This window comes from Dreissena polymorpha, chromosome 10, assembly GCF_020536995.1.
Source record: "Dreissena polymorpha isolate Duluth1 chromosome 10, UMN_Dpol_1.0, whole genome shotgun sequence".
Taxonomy (NCBI): Eukaryota; Metazoa; Mollusca; class Bivalvia; order Myida; family Dreissenidae; genus Dreissena; species Dreissena polymorpha.
In genome coordinates, this window is record NC_068364.1 from 61352554 (window position 1) to 61368097 (window position 15544).

Here is a 15544-nt window from a genome sequence, read left to right on the forward strand (position 1 = left end):
AATCCAAGTGGTTTGTAGTGTAAATGGTAAATGACTTAGTGGTTAGTAGTGTAAGTGGTTAGGAGTGTAAGTGGTTAGGAGTCTCAGTGATAAAAGTACTTGTGGTTGAAAGTGTTGTTTGTTATGAGTCTTCATGGTTAGAGTCAAAGTGATTAGAAGTATTTGTGATTAAATCTGCACTATGGCTTAGTTTTCTAAATCCTGATATGTTCGCTCAATGGGGTCTGTATCACATTTCAGGTAGTCATGCTTGGCCTAGGCTTTTAACATGGGTTCATGTTCAGTTTGACTGTGCATGTATGTATTTAAGTTTGAGTTCCCCATTTCAGGCAGTGTTGCTGGGTCTGGGCTTGCAGCACAAGACGGTGGAGGTGCTGGAGAGGGAGCTGGACCTGCCAGCCTCCCAGCTGCTGGGCCTGTTCAACAAGATCATACGCAAGCTGTCCAGCACACTGACAGGGGTCCTGGAGCACGATGTGGAGCAAGGCATGGTGGCCAGGCAGGAGATCATCCTCACCCCTGCTGTTCAGACTATCGATGAGGAACTGGTAGGCTGGGAATGGGGGTATGAGGAACTGGTAGGCTGGGAATTGGGGTATGAGGAACTGGTAGGCAGGGAATGGGGGTATGAGGAACTGGTAGGCGGGGAATGGGGGTATGAGGAATTGATAGGCTGGGAATGGGGGTTTGAGGAACTGGTAGGCAGGGAATGGGGGTATGAGGAACTGGTAGGCTGGGAATGGGGGTATGAGGAACTGGTAGGTTGGGAATGGGGGTATGAGGAACTGGTAGGCGGGGAATGGGGGTTAGCAGATATCGATGTGGAACTGGTAGGCTGGGAATGGGGGTATGAGGAACTGGTAGGCTGGGAATGGGGATATGAGGAACTGGTAGGCTGGGAATGGGGGTATGAGGAACTGGTAGGCGGGGAATGGGGGTATAAGGAACTGGTAGGCGGGGAATGGGGGTATGAGGAACTGGTAGGCTGGGAATGGGGGTATGAGGAACTGGTAGGCTGGGAATGGGGGTATGAGGAACTGGTAGGCGGGGAATGGGGGTATGAGGAACTGGTAGGCTGCGAATGGGGGTATGAGGAACTGGTAGGCTGCGAATGGGGGTATGAGGAACTGGTAGGGGGGGGGAATGGGGGTATGAGGAACTGGTAGCCGGGGAATGGGGCTTAGTAGATATTGATGAGGAACTGGTAGGCGGGGAATGGGGGTATGAGGAACTGGTAGGCTGGAAATGGGGGTATGAGGAACTGGTAGGCGGGAAATGGGGGTATAAGGAACTGGTAGGCGGGGAATGGGGGTATGAGGAACTGGTAGGCTGGGAATGGGGGTATGAGGAACTGGTAAGCTGGAAATGGGGGTATGAGGAACTGGTAGGCAGTGAATTGGGGGTATGAGGGACTGGTAGGCTGGGAATGGGGGTATGAGAAACTGGTAGGCTGGGAATGGGGGTATGAGGAACTGGTAGGCCCGGAATTGGGGTATAAGGAACTGGTAGGCGGGGAATGGGGGTATGAGGAACTGGTAGGCTGGGAATGGGGGTATGAGGAACTGGTAGGCAGTGAATTGGGATATGAGGGACTGGTAGGCTGGGAATGGGGGTATGAGAAACTGGTAGGCTGGGAATGGGGGTATGAGGAACTGGTAGGCCCGGAATTGGGGTATAAGGAACTGGTAGGCGTGGAATGGGGGTATGAGGAACTGGTAGGCTGGGAATGGGGGTATGAGGAACTGGTAGGCTGGGAATGGGGGTATGAGGAACTGTTAGGCGGGAAATGGGGGTATGAGGAACTGTGAGGCGGGGAATGGGGGTATGAGGAACTGGTAGGCTGGGAATGGGGGTATAAGGAACTGGTAGGCTGGGAATGGGGGTATGAAGAACTGGTAGGCGGGGAATGGGGGTATAAGGAACTGGTAGGCGGGGAATGTGGGTATGAGCAACTGGTAGGCTGGGAATGGGGATATGAGGAACTGGTAGGCGGGAAATGGAGGTATGAGGAACTGGTAGGCTGGGAATGGGGGTATGAAGAACTGGTAGGAGGGGAATGGGGGTATGAGGAACTGGTAGGCTGGGATTGGGGGTATGAGGAACTGGTAGGCTGGGAATGGGGGTATGAGATACTGGTAGGCTGGGAATAGGGGTATGAGATACCGGTAGGCTAGGAATGGGGGTATGAGATACTGGTAGGCTGGGAATGGGGGAATGAGATACGGGTAGGCTGGGGATGGGGGTTAGCAGATATCGATGAGGAACTGGTAGGCTGGGAATGGGGGTATGAGATACTGGTAGGCGGGGAATGGGGGTATGAGGAACTGGTAGGCAGGGAATGGGGGTATGAGGAACTGGTAGGCCGGGAATGGGGATATGAGGAACTGTGAGGCGGGGAATGGGGGTATGAGGAACTGGTAGGCTTGGAATGGGGGTATGAGGAACTGGTAGGCTGGTAATGAGGTTATGATAACTGGTAAGCTGGTAATGGGAGTATGAGGAACTGGTAGGCTGGGAATGGGGGTATAAGGAACTGGTAGGCGGGGAATGGGGATATGAGGAACTGGTAGGCGGGAAATGTGGGTATGAGGAACTGGTAGGCTGGGAATGGGGGTATGAGGAACTGGTCGGAGGGGAATGGGGGTATGAGGAACTGGTAGGCTGGGATTGGGGTTATGAGGAACTGGTAGGCTGGGAATGGGGGTATGAGATACTGGTAGGCTGGGATTGGGGTATGAGATACTGGAAGGCTGGGAATGGGGGTATGAGATACTGGTAGGCTGGGAATGGGGGTATGAGATACTGGTAGGCTGGGAATGGGGGTTAGCAGATATCGATGAGGAACTGGTAGGAGGGGAATGGGGGTATGAGATACTGGTAGGCGGGGAATGGGGGTATGAGGAACTGGTAGGCGGGAATGGGGGTATGAGGAACTGGTAGGCTGGGAATGGGGGTATGAGGAACTGGTAGGCTGGGAATGGGTGTATGAGATACTGGTAGGCTGGGATTGGGGGTATAAGATACTGGTAGGTGGGGAATAGGGGAATGAGGAACTGGTAGGCCGGGAATGGGGGTATGAGGAACTGGTAAGCTTGGAATGGGGATATGAGGAACTGGTAGACTAGGAATGGGGGTATGAGGAAATGGTAGGCGGGGAAGGGGGGTATGACGTACTGGTAGGCGGAAAATGGGGGTATGAGGAACTGGTAGGTGGGGAAAGGGGGGTATGAGGAACTGGTAGGCTTGGAATGGGGGTATGAGGAACTGGTAGGCTGGGAATGGGGTAATCAGGAACTGGTAGGCGGGGAATGGGGGTATGAGGAACTGGTAGGCTGGGAATGGGGGTATGAGGAACCGGTAGGCTGGGAATGGGGGTATGAGGAACTGGTAGGCTGGGAATGGGGTATGAGGAACTGGTAGGCTGGGAATGGGGATATGAGATACTGGTAGGCTGGGAATGGGGGTATGAGATACTGGTAGGCGGGGAATGGGGATATGAGATTCTGGTAGGCTTGGAATGGGGGTATGATGAACTGGTAGGCTGGGAATGGGGGTATAAGGAACTGGTAGGCGGGGAATAGTGGTATGAGGAACTGGTAGGCTGGGAATGGGGGTATGAGGAACTGGTAGACTGGGAATGGGGGTATGAGGAACTGGTAGGCTGGGAATGGGGATGTGAGGACCTGATAGGCTTTGAATGGGGGTATGAGGAACTGGTAGGCTGGGAATGGGGGTATGAGGAACTGGTAGGCTGGGAATGGGGGTATGAGGAACTGGTAGGCTGGGAATGAGGGTTTTGAGGAACTGGTAGGCTGGGAATGGGGGTATGAGGAACTGGTAGGCGGGGAATGGGGGTATGAGATACTGGTAGGCTGGTTTACTCTTTGAGGTTGGAGGTGAAATTTGAGAACAAAAGTAGAATGCAAGGGAATCTTGATCACTCTATGTACACTTGTCCTGGTTGTTATACACTGGTTCTGCAAGTCAACTGGTTATTATACACTGGTTCTGCAAGTCAAGTGGTTGTTATACACTGGTTCTGCAAGTCAACTGGTTGTTATACACTGGTTCTCATGCAAGTCAACTGGTTGTTTTACACTGGCTCTCATGCAAGTCAACTAGCTGTTATACAATGGTTCTCATGCAAGTCAACTGGTTGTTATACACTTGTTCTCATGCAAGTCAACTCGTTTTTATCCCCCGCCATAGGCGGAGGGATATTGTTTTGGCCTTGTTCGTCCGTCCATCTGTCTTTCCGTCCGTCCGGAGCCATATCTTGGAAGCGCTTTGGCGGATTTCATTGAAACTTGGTACTAGTATTATATTGATAATAGGATGATGCACGCAGAAATGGCATTGTACACCATCTGATAATAACAGAGTTATGGCCCTTTGTATCTTGAAAAAATGTTTTTTGTGTGCCCAGAGCCATATCTTGGAAGTGCTTTGGCGGATTTCATTGAAACTTGGTATGAGTGTCCACAAGCATATTGGCGGAGGATATCAATTTAACAAATTTGCTTGTTATACACTGGTTCTCATGCAAGTCAACTGGTTGTTATACTCAGGTTCTCATGCCAGTCAACTGTGTTTTACTCTGGTTCTCATGCAATTTAACTGGTCATTATGCTCCCCCAAAATTTATTTTGGGGAGAGCATATAGTAGCCGCTTCGTCTGTCTGTCCGTGTGCACAATTTTTGTCCGGGCTATTTCTCAGCTACTAATGACCGGAATTCAATGAAACTTTATGGGAAGCTTCACTACCAAAAGTAGATATGCATATTATCAGCTGGCTCTGGTCAGATGATTTTTCACAGAGTTATGGCCCTTTGAAATTTTTGAAATTTTCCATTAACTGTACATATAGTGCAATTCTTGTCAGGGCTATTTCTCAGCAATTAATGACCGGAATTCAATGAAACTTTATGGGACGCTTCACAAACTTTATGGGAAGCTTCACTACCAAGAGGAGATGTGCATATTATCAGCAGGTTCTGGTTGGATGATTTTTCACAGAGTTATGGCCCTTTGAAATTTTCTATAAAAAATTTCTTGTCCCCCCAACTACTGTGCCCTCAAGACGTTTCCTTTTATCTGAATATATAGTTCAATATTGTGACAAAAAAAACCTTTGGAGAAAATCACCCGTCTCCGACGGTTTCTTGTTATACAATGGTTCTCGTGCCAGTCAACTGTGTTATTCACTGGTTCTCATGCAAGTCAACTGGTTATTATACAATGGTTCTCATGCCAGTCAACTATGTTATACACTGGTTCTCATGCAAGTCTACTGGTAATAATACACTGGTTCTCATGCAAGTCAACTGTGTTATACACTGGTTCTAATGCAAGTCAACTGGTTATTATACAATGGCTCTCATGCAAGTCAACTGTGTTATACACTGGTTCTCATGCAAGTCAACTGTGTTATACACTGGTTCTCATGCAAGTCAGCTGTGTTATACACTGGTTCTCATGCAAGTCAGCTGGTAATTATACAATGGTTCTCATGCAAGTCAACTGGTTATTATACACTGGTTCTTCTGCCAGTCAACTGCATTATACACTGGTTCTTATGCCAGCCTACTGTGTTATACACTGGTTTTCATGCAAGTCAACTGTGTTATACACTGGTTATTACACAAGTCAACTGTGTTATACACTGGTTCTTCTGCCAGTAAACTGTGTTATACACTACTTTTCATGCGAGTCAACTGTGTTATACACTGGTTCTCATGCCAGTCAACTGTGTTATACAATGGTTCTTATGCCAGCCTACTGTGTTATACACTGGTTTTCATGCAAGTCAACTGGTTATTATACAATGGTTCTCATGCAAGTCAACTGGTTATTATACACTGGTTCTCATGCAAGTCAACTGTGTTATACACTGGTTCTCATGCAAGTCAACTGGTTATTATACAATGGTTCTCATGCAAGTCAACTGGTTATTATACACTGGTTTTCATGCCAGTCAACTGTGTTATACACTTGTTCTTATGCCAGCCTACTGTGTTATACACTGGTTTTCATGCAAGTCAACTGTGTTATACACTGGTTCTTAGGCAAGTCAACTGTGTTATACACTGGTTCTTCTGCCAGTCAACAGTGTTATACACTGGTTTTCATGCGAGTCAACTGTGTTATACACTGGTTCTCATGCCATTAAACTGTGTTATACACTGGTTCTCATGCCAGTCAACTGTGTTATACACTGGTTCTCATGCAAGTCAACTGTGTTATACACTGGTTTTCATGCAAGTCAACTGTGTAATACTCTGGTTCTCATGCAAGTCAACTGTGTTATACATTGGTTTTCATGCAAGTCAACTGTGTTATACACTGGTTCTCATGCAAGTCAACTGTGTTATACACTGGTTTTCATGCCAGTCAACTGTGTTATACACTGGTTTTCTGCAAATCAACTGTGTTGTACACTGGTTTTCATGCCAGTCAACTGTGTTATTCACTGGTTATCATGCCAGTCAACTGTGTTATACACTGGTTTTCATGACAGTCAACTGTGTTATACACTGGTTCTCATGCCAGTCAACTGTGTTATACACTGGTTCTCATGCCAGTCAACTGTGTTATACACTGGTTTTCATGCCAGTCAACTGTGTTATACACTGGTTCTTATGCCAGGCTTCTGTGTTATACACTTGTTTTCATGCAAGTCAACTGTGTTATACACTGGTTCGTTGGCAAGTCAACTGTGTTATACACTCGTTCTTCTGCCAGTCAACAGTGTTACACACTGGTTTTCGTGCGAGTCAACTGTTATACACTGGTTCTCATGCCAGTCAACTGTGTTATACACTGGTTCTCATGCCAGTCAACTGTGTTAAACACTGGTTTTCATGCAAGTCAACTGTGTTATACACTGGTTTTCATGCAAGTCAACTGTGTTATACACTTGTTCTCATGCAAGTCAACTGTGTTATACATGTTTTTCATGCAAGTCAACTGTGTTATACACTGGTTCTTCTGCAAGTCAACTGTGTTATACACTGGTTTTCATGCCAGTCAACTGTGTTATACACTGGTTCTTCTGCAAGTCAACTGTGTTATACACTGGTTCTCATGCCAGTCAACTGTGTTATACACTGGTTTTCATGCCAGTCAACTTTGTTATACACTGGTTCTCATGCCAGTCAACTGTGTTATATACTGGTTCTCATGCCAGTCAACTGTGTTATACACTGGTTTTCATGCCAGTCAACTGTGTTATACACTGGTTCTTCTGCCAGTCAACTGTGTTATACACTGGTTCTTCTGCCAGTCAACTGTGTTATACACTGGTTCTCATGCAAGTCAACTGCTCCTATGCAGGATGAGGCTGCCCAGCAGGTGACAGCCCAGCAGAAGAAGCAAATGGCCATACTCGGCGATGAGGAACTGAAGCAGTACGCCATCAAAGGGACAGAGCTTGACTGGGACCAGGCCCTTGTCAGCGGGAAGAAGGGGCTTATCAGTGTCAAAAGGTCAGAAATAGTGTATTGAAATAGATATATGATTGGGTTAACAAAAGGTTGCAGTTTGGTAATGGATTTGGAGTCTACCGTTCCAGCAGGCGGTACAATCCCTTCTGTGTGAGTGTTTTGCAGATCTCCCTAAAATACCAAGTTCTCAGTATACAAAAGAATCAGATGTCAAAGCGTTTAAATATGCTTAAGGCTTTCAATCCAATCAAGGAATAATAAAAGCTGGAGTAGAGATGTATTTAAAGGGCAGCATAGTAGGGGGAGGGGAGTGTGATATGCACAAATATTTTAGTAGTCTGATTATTGTGTCTGATTATTGAAAAAATGCCTTTATATTTAATGATATGCTATGTAAAAATGTTGTCTGCTTTGGAACAACTGTCTTAAAATAATACAACCAAATACCTCAAAAAAGAAGTTTGCATCAAAGACTGGTATTGAAGAAATTTACACAAGTGAAGATTATGAACTCGTCTTAACTGTATTTTAGTACCTTGGCTGAGAAAAGGAAGGCAGTTGAAGCAGCCAATGAGGAAAAGGGCCATTCTAAACAGAAGAAAAAAATGAAGAAAAAGAAACACCAGAAATCTTGATGGCTGTCTAATTTTTGACTGTTGGATAACTAATTATTAGACTTATGCTTGTATTGTGTGAGAAAACATTTACACATTGTATATGGATGTCTTTTTATTAGTCCCCTACCAGTTTCACCAGAGGGGACTTATGGTGGATCCTGCGATAACTTTTAAAGTTCTCAATATTTTTTCATGAAACTTGGAACATGGATATATGTCAATATGGACAATATGCACGTCATTTCATTTTGTTCCTACGTCAAAAATTCTGGTTGCTATGACAACAAATAGACTAGAAATACTGCTGAAATGGTGGTTTTCTGGATCCTGCAATAACTTTTAAAGTTCTTAATATTTTTTCATGAAACTTGAAACATGGATAGAGGGCAATATGGACACAAATTCTGGTTGCTATGGCAACAAATATAAAAAAAAAATATTCTGAAAATGGTGGAATTTCTGACAATATTGGAGCCGGTAGGGGACTTATATTGCTTGACAATAGTCTTGTTTTAAATCCAACTTGAATTGTGTGAGCGTCTTTTATATAATGGGGGAATCAATGTATTTATACAAATTGCTCCGTCTATTAAAAATTTAAACAACTATTTTATTCAAATTGGAGGCTGTTAGAGGAAATGAATGCAAATATTTTGCTGATATACAAAATGTATTGGCACAACTGTTGAAGTTGTTAGAGGAAATAAATTATGAATGCAATTTTTTTTTCGTAGAATTTCTTATTATAACGAAGATCTTGCCATGAAATATGGTTTGATGTTTCAAAATGGTTTTCAGCATCTGTATACCACAATGAGTAAAGTATTTTCACATTCAGCTTTATATAAGCATTCTAAATTTTTTCTGTGTCCATCCAAAATGTGTTTTCTCTTTATTTCTGACTCATTTGTTTTTTTTTCTGTTTTTTTCTTTCAACAGATTAGATTAAATAGTCCTATGATTAATAACTTAAGTGTTTTAAAAGAAGATGCTTGTTTCCCTCAAATAATCTTGCACATTGATAAACATCATACTAAATTATAGAAAGCTAGTCGGTTAGGTTATTTAAAAAACATTACTGACAAGTCCAGAGAAGTTTCATTAAGAGCTAAGCACCCTAGTCAAAACATCTTTTATGATAATTAATCGTAGAAAAGAAGGCATATCTCTAGCAACCATTTCTATCCAGATAATGGGCGCACAACCCAGTTAATTACATTGTGAACGTGCTATTATACCCCCGTTAGAATCAGTATTTTCTTCTGCACCTAATGTTCACCTAATTGGGATGACGTGTTATGTTTAAGAACTGCGTACTGAATTAACATTGATGTAAAATTTGGACATAACAAATATGTCCGATTTGTAACGACATTATTTGTCCCCTACCGGTTTCACCGGAGGGGACTTATGGTTTGCGCTTTGTGAGTCTGTCTGTCTGTCACACTTTTCTGGATCCTGCGATAACTTTTAAAGTTCTTAATATTTTTTCATGAAACTTGCAACATGGATAGATGGCAATATGGACATTATGCACGTCATTTAATTTTGTTCCTACGTCAAAAATTGTGGTTGCTATGGTGGAATTTCTGACAATGGTGGAGCCAGTAGGGGACCATATTGCTTGACAATAGCCTTGTTTATCATGCAATTCTAACTACAATATTTCATTTCAACATCTCTGAAACAAAGGTCGATTTCACACGTAGGAGATCAAAATTTGGCATAGTACACTGCTGGTTTGGAATGGTAAGTGAGAATTCAATGAATAATTAACTAACCACACATGTATTGCACGTGAAGGTGTCATGACCAAATCATGACCTGTGTTACGAACTCGTTGGTCAAGGTGATATTAAAAAGGTAAAATACGAGAAAAAAAATTGCCTAGTTAATGGTTTTGAAGATAGCTTTTTAGTCATTCATCATACAATAAAAAAATTAAAGCCCTAAAATGTAAACAACGTGGAGCTGAAGTGTAACCCATATGACCTGTATCCCTTACTCAAAGATCAATATAACACTTCTAGGTCAATGTTACAATAAGACCATCATAGAAATTCTACAGACTTTAATTTATTAGTGAGGTCAATATACACTTTGAACCCCCAACAATTGCAACAAAAGGTATTTTGACTGTTCCTGGTAGGGGAAAAGGTATTTAATGGCATCAAAAGTTTACCGAAATCGGACCTTGGAAAGTTTTTTTAAGATGGTTGCCTAAACATATTTATGATCGTAACTGCTTAACTATCCACTAAAATTGATGAGTTTGGTGTCTATACCTAGATTTTGGGGGTCGAATAACACTTAAAATCAACAGACATAGTGTAAGTTTACTGTTCCCCAGAAATCTATTATTCTGGCGTCCAAAAATAGGCACCGCCAAAATAGGAAGGACTACTAGTACATAACGTTTGGCTCAAAGGTGATGATTTTTTAGTCAAATGCCATAGTTTTGGAGACAAAGAAGAATTTGATTAAATTTATATCACTAAGCAGTTGAAAAATCATGAAATACAATGTATGACATTCCGCTGTCCACTATCATCTGATACACAATCACCTTCGTCCGTACAATTTGTCTCGGAGAGACTGTCCGTTTCGTCCTCCTCGTCTTCAGTACAGACCTCTTGTAAATTGTAGCTTGTCGCAGTTTTCAGTAAGGCAAGGACGCTATACAGCAGTGCAGGGGAGTACATAGTGTCTGCAGCTTCATGGAGAGGATTTACAGAATAGTTACAATTTATGATTTTTAATGTTTCGACAGGTGCAGCATTGCTTTGGGTCAAGAATGGAACTAATTGGTCGTTTTCCTGTTTCCACCCCCATTCAATGGGTTTCGTATTATTTTCCATTCCCATCCACATCATGCTTTGATAATATACGCGTGGGCTATGCCATACTGTTGCATGCGATGTTGGGGAAAGGCGCTCAGGAGTGACGAATGTTTCGGCAGTAGCCACTTTCTTTGTGAAACCTTTATGACGCATTGATTTTAAGGAATCTTATCACCAAACAGTTCCACCATCAAGCATTTTCCAACATTTGATATTTCCTCTTAAAACTTGTTTGGAAGATGGAATGAACTAGCGCATAACTTCATGATTGTAACAGGTTTTATTAATTTCCAAGAGACTGACTGTTTCAACGATGCCGAAAATCAATACATTTGAATCGGAGCCTGTGTATGCATGAACAAAGAGCAATTGATTGCACACTTCGTCTCCTAAAAGTTCTTTCAAAATATTAATAGTACCGGTATACATTTTGTGTTCCTTTGATTGTTTATGTAAGAGCGGAAGTAGATGGTCTTACTGTACCTTTCGAGTAATGCAAGAGCAAGATCAGTAAATCTGTATCGCCGCAAATTAACGCTGTGGTGCTATGAACAACAACATCCCATTTCGTGCCGAGTATCGACAATGGACTAAGACCGATATAGATGATGGATTTGAACCGCAAGTCCCACTTGTAATGGTTCAATGACAGCTCGTGGACGAACTGCTTGAATAATAGCATGACCAACTGCCGCAACATTCCTTCTTGTGTTTTTCCATATAATAATGTCTCCAGTAGTGTCCGCAGACTACCAGTAGTCGGAAGGAATGCTATAGCTGTCTCTAGCTTTAAATCCTCAATACTTGGATACCGAGTTGCCAAGGAAACAACCTCAGACTTAATATCACTTTTGTTAAATCTAGAAGCAGTTTCAATGAAAGCACGTTTCTGGGACGCTTCATGTAATTTCTCACACTTTTGCTCGTTATATATGATCTAAATATTATTTGCGATGTTTGTTCTCGATGTGCTCTTTGACCCCTGGGGCCGAAGTATAGACACAAAGATAACGAAATTTGACAGAATAGTCGCACAGTTATCATCATTAAAACGTTTTTGCGGTCATCTTGAATGCTATATCGAAAAAAACCAACAATCCGGTGGTCCGATTTTGGTAAACTTTTGATATGTTATAAAGGACATCCTACCCTACCGGAATCAGTTAAAATACTTTTTGCATGAATTTTGGGGGGTTTGGGTGGTATTTTTGTCATCATAATGACCCGACTATATCTGACAAAACGAACTCGTTTCGAATTCTTCCGGTTACGTTGTTTTTCAAATGCATCTGAATTTGTCGACAATTTTTCCCACATCAAAATGCCGTCCTGCGCTGCACTTTCCCAACTGTATCGCATTTCAGACATTGGCAAAGAACAACAATACTAAAACCGCAAACGCGTTAATTTTCGTATACATTCTTCTGTTATAATAGAAATTTTAGAAACTTTCCCGACGACAACCATGTTGAACACGCGTCCATTGTGATGGCTGTCATGTAAGACATGAGTGAAATCGACAGTATTTTTACCAAATGCCTACAGGAATAATGATAATGTGTACAAGCTGATTTTAAGCTGTGCGTATAACTTCTTATGTCGAGGACTACACTTTTCCTTTCAACGACAGCAAATGTTAACTTTTTTTTCTCATCAAGCTGCGCTTAATTATCTATACAAACAAGAAAAAGTTTACTGGCGCGCATCCTGCTTACGGAACAGCGTGCAAATTTACTATACATGGCATATTGCTTGAGCACCGAAAGGATAAATTAAGGTTCGCGTTTTTACAATCCTATGGCGGTAATTTGTTGAACGTGTTGTAGGTGTAAATGTATGCGCAAGAGACCAAACATAAACGAAAATTATAAGAAGCATTTGTTTATGAAGCTCTAATAGACAGCTAAAAGGGCATTTTTTAGTAATGAAGCCAGTTCCCATATGTTAGAATTTTGAATATCTGATATAAAAATGCAGTTGTAGACACGCCATATCGTCTACAATTTTCATTAAAGCTTCTATTAAAGGTACTATACATAGAAGACCATGACCCATATAAGACCAACGTCTTCTTAGAGTATGACATATAAGGATTCAGGATCAAGACAGTTGTTCTTGCAGTTTATGCCGATATCATTAGATTTAAGAACACATTATTGATTACGTCTGAAATCGGTGCCCAAATTGCACGTTTCGAAGAATTATACCGTGTATATATATGAGTGTCGAATGTATCGAAGATTTTGCCGAGAGCACAGGCTTATTAAATAAACTAATTATGATGTTTTTCAAATAACCATACGTCGCATAAAAACTGTCTTTTATGCACTAGTTGAATCCATTAACATCCATTAGTGAACCCCATAAAGTCACGTGATCCGGCACCCTGATATGCGGTCATACTCTTGACGTTCAAATGTCCAGGCTACAATGCAATGTCTTATTTTATTTTCAGATTACTACCTGGACGTTTTTTTTTCGTTTCCGCTCGATTACTTCGTAATGCCTGGGAATACCTTCATTAAAGTAATGGCCATACTGAGGTCAAAATAGCACGATTTTGTCGACGTCCTACAGCTAATGCCTCAAAGTCAAGCGTTTCTTTAATCTTTGATGGATTTATTGATCCAGTTTTTGTGAACATCTTTGGTTGTATTTTACCAGCAAACTAATTTTATTAATTAATATTTTTTTTATCGAGTTACCTCCGGTGCTTTAAAACACGCTACAGGCAGCAAAAAGCTTGAATATAGTCATTTAAAGTGTAAGCATAATTTAAATAAGAAGATGAACATAAAATAGGAAATACATCGTCTTACCTTTCACAAACTTATAAAATGCAACCAATTCAAAGGAAGTCATAAAATGAATGGTTGTGAATAACATTTCACTTCAATTTTTACAAAACAACAAACAAACTACTAGGCGTGACAATTCAAACACAGAACAATTGTGTATTTGGGAAAGTTGGAAGAACATCCTTGATAACTAAAAGTGCCATTAATGTAATACCGTATTGGTTGAGAATTATTCAATTAGAAGATCATAATTATTTTAAATGTCGGTATAGCCACATGTGTGGAAATTTAAAAAGTAAACCAAATAAACATTATTGGGAAAATTCTGTTTGTAATCGGTTGCAGACCTTAGGCTTTCAATATGCGCGGCTTATTCAATGTATAGGCGATGAAAAGTGTGTTTTATCCTCGGTAAAGTCTTGGTTAAATGATACATTTAACCAAAATTTGATGTCAGAACTTAATGATTATTCACGAGCAATAAGTTGCCGGCATTTTTGTAAATTTGAACTGCAACCTTACTTAAATGATGTTAGTGCAAATAAGTTTAGATCTGATATTTGAAGATTAAGGGTTTCATCTCAGTTAAGAAATCGAATCAGGCATATGGCATAAACCTGAAGCTACACCTTTTCAATATAGAAAATATCAAGATTGTAATGTTCTTGAGGGTAAAAATCATTTTTATTAGAATGTCCCTTATATGGTGATAATAGGATATTGTATATAAATAAATATTACTGGAAAAGACAAAACATTATAAAATTTATTGAATTAATGCAATCAGATAATACAAGTACCAACAGAAACTTAACTATGTATGTACATAAAGTATTTAGGAAAAGAAACCTTTATATGTATATATATATATATATATATATATATATATATATATATATATATATATATATATATATATATAGGGAAAAAGGTGTGTGAACAACCAGATACACAGATATACAAACAGACATACATATTCCCATTTGACACTTCGGCGTGTGCGCCTAGCTACGGTGCAGAACGAGGCATACATACTATGAAATCCCCATCCCCCATAATATATATATATATATATATTATAATTAATTGTATATAATTTATAACTCAAACTTGACTTCTCGATCTCTTGTAGATTCGTCTATTTTGTTTTGAAAATGTGATTAATGTGAACATGATTTACTTTAGCAAAGTGGACCATATTTTAAACACTATTTAATAACCTGATAATGGTGTTTTTAAAATACGATAATTAGAGCCTGAATAAGTCTTTATTTATTGGCTTATAAACAATTATTTGAATTTGATAGATGCTCAGTAAATAGGCTCAGATGTCAAAGCAGTAAGTGTACCTTTGAATTTTCAGAATGTTCAATTAGACATGCACAATGCTTTGTTAACCAATAACAAATACAGCACACAAAACCGAATGAAACTAAACAAAGTGAATCGAATATAATGAAGTTAGCTGGGACTGCTTCTGTTGTACTGAAAACACCGCGAACATCTGCGTAATGTGGGAACAGAGAAACCACTAATAAAATAATTGTTTTGAACCACACAGTAAATACCATCATCACGCCGGATGACACGACATTTATGTTCTTTGCATGTCGTGCCATTTAGAATAAAAAATAGTATACGTTTTAAATCTCATAGTCTGGCAAAACGTATGTTTATGTACAAATAAGTGACATCAACCATGATTTACATACAAATGTATTGTATATATTATATATAAGCTGAATATCGGTAACCGATACCTGGTATTCGTGTGAGGTATGATTAAATAAAAGGTAATTGGGCTATGCAATTAAAATATTTACTTGCAATTTGTTAATTAATAATG

General features: G+C 40.7%; 1 protein-coding gene across 2 annotated transcripts in view; it reads left to right on the top strand.

Annotated features, from left to right (window-relative positions):
• LOC127847715 (RNA cytidine acetyltransferase-like) overlaps window positions 1-8780 on the top strand; it is a 46956-nt gene extending 38176 nt beyond the window's left edge. For both annotated transcript variants that reach the window (XM_052379805.1, XM_052379807.1), the window contains exons 20-22: window positions 330-548; window positions 7334-7485; window positions 7976-8780. In XM_052379805.1, coding sequence (XP_052235765.1) covers window positions 330-548; window positions 7334-7485; window positions 7976-8078 — 474 coding nt within the window. In that variant the 3' untranslated portion in view covers window positions 8079-8780. The remainder of the gene's footprint in view (window positions 1-329; window positions 549-7333; window positions 7486-7975) is intronic.
• The last annotated feature ends 6764 nt before the right edge of the window (window positions 8781-15544 follow it).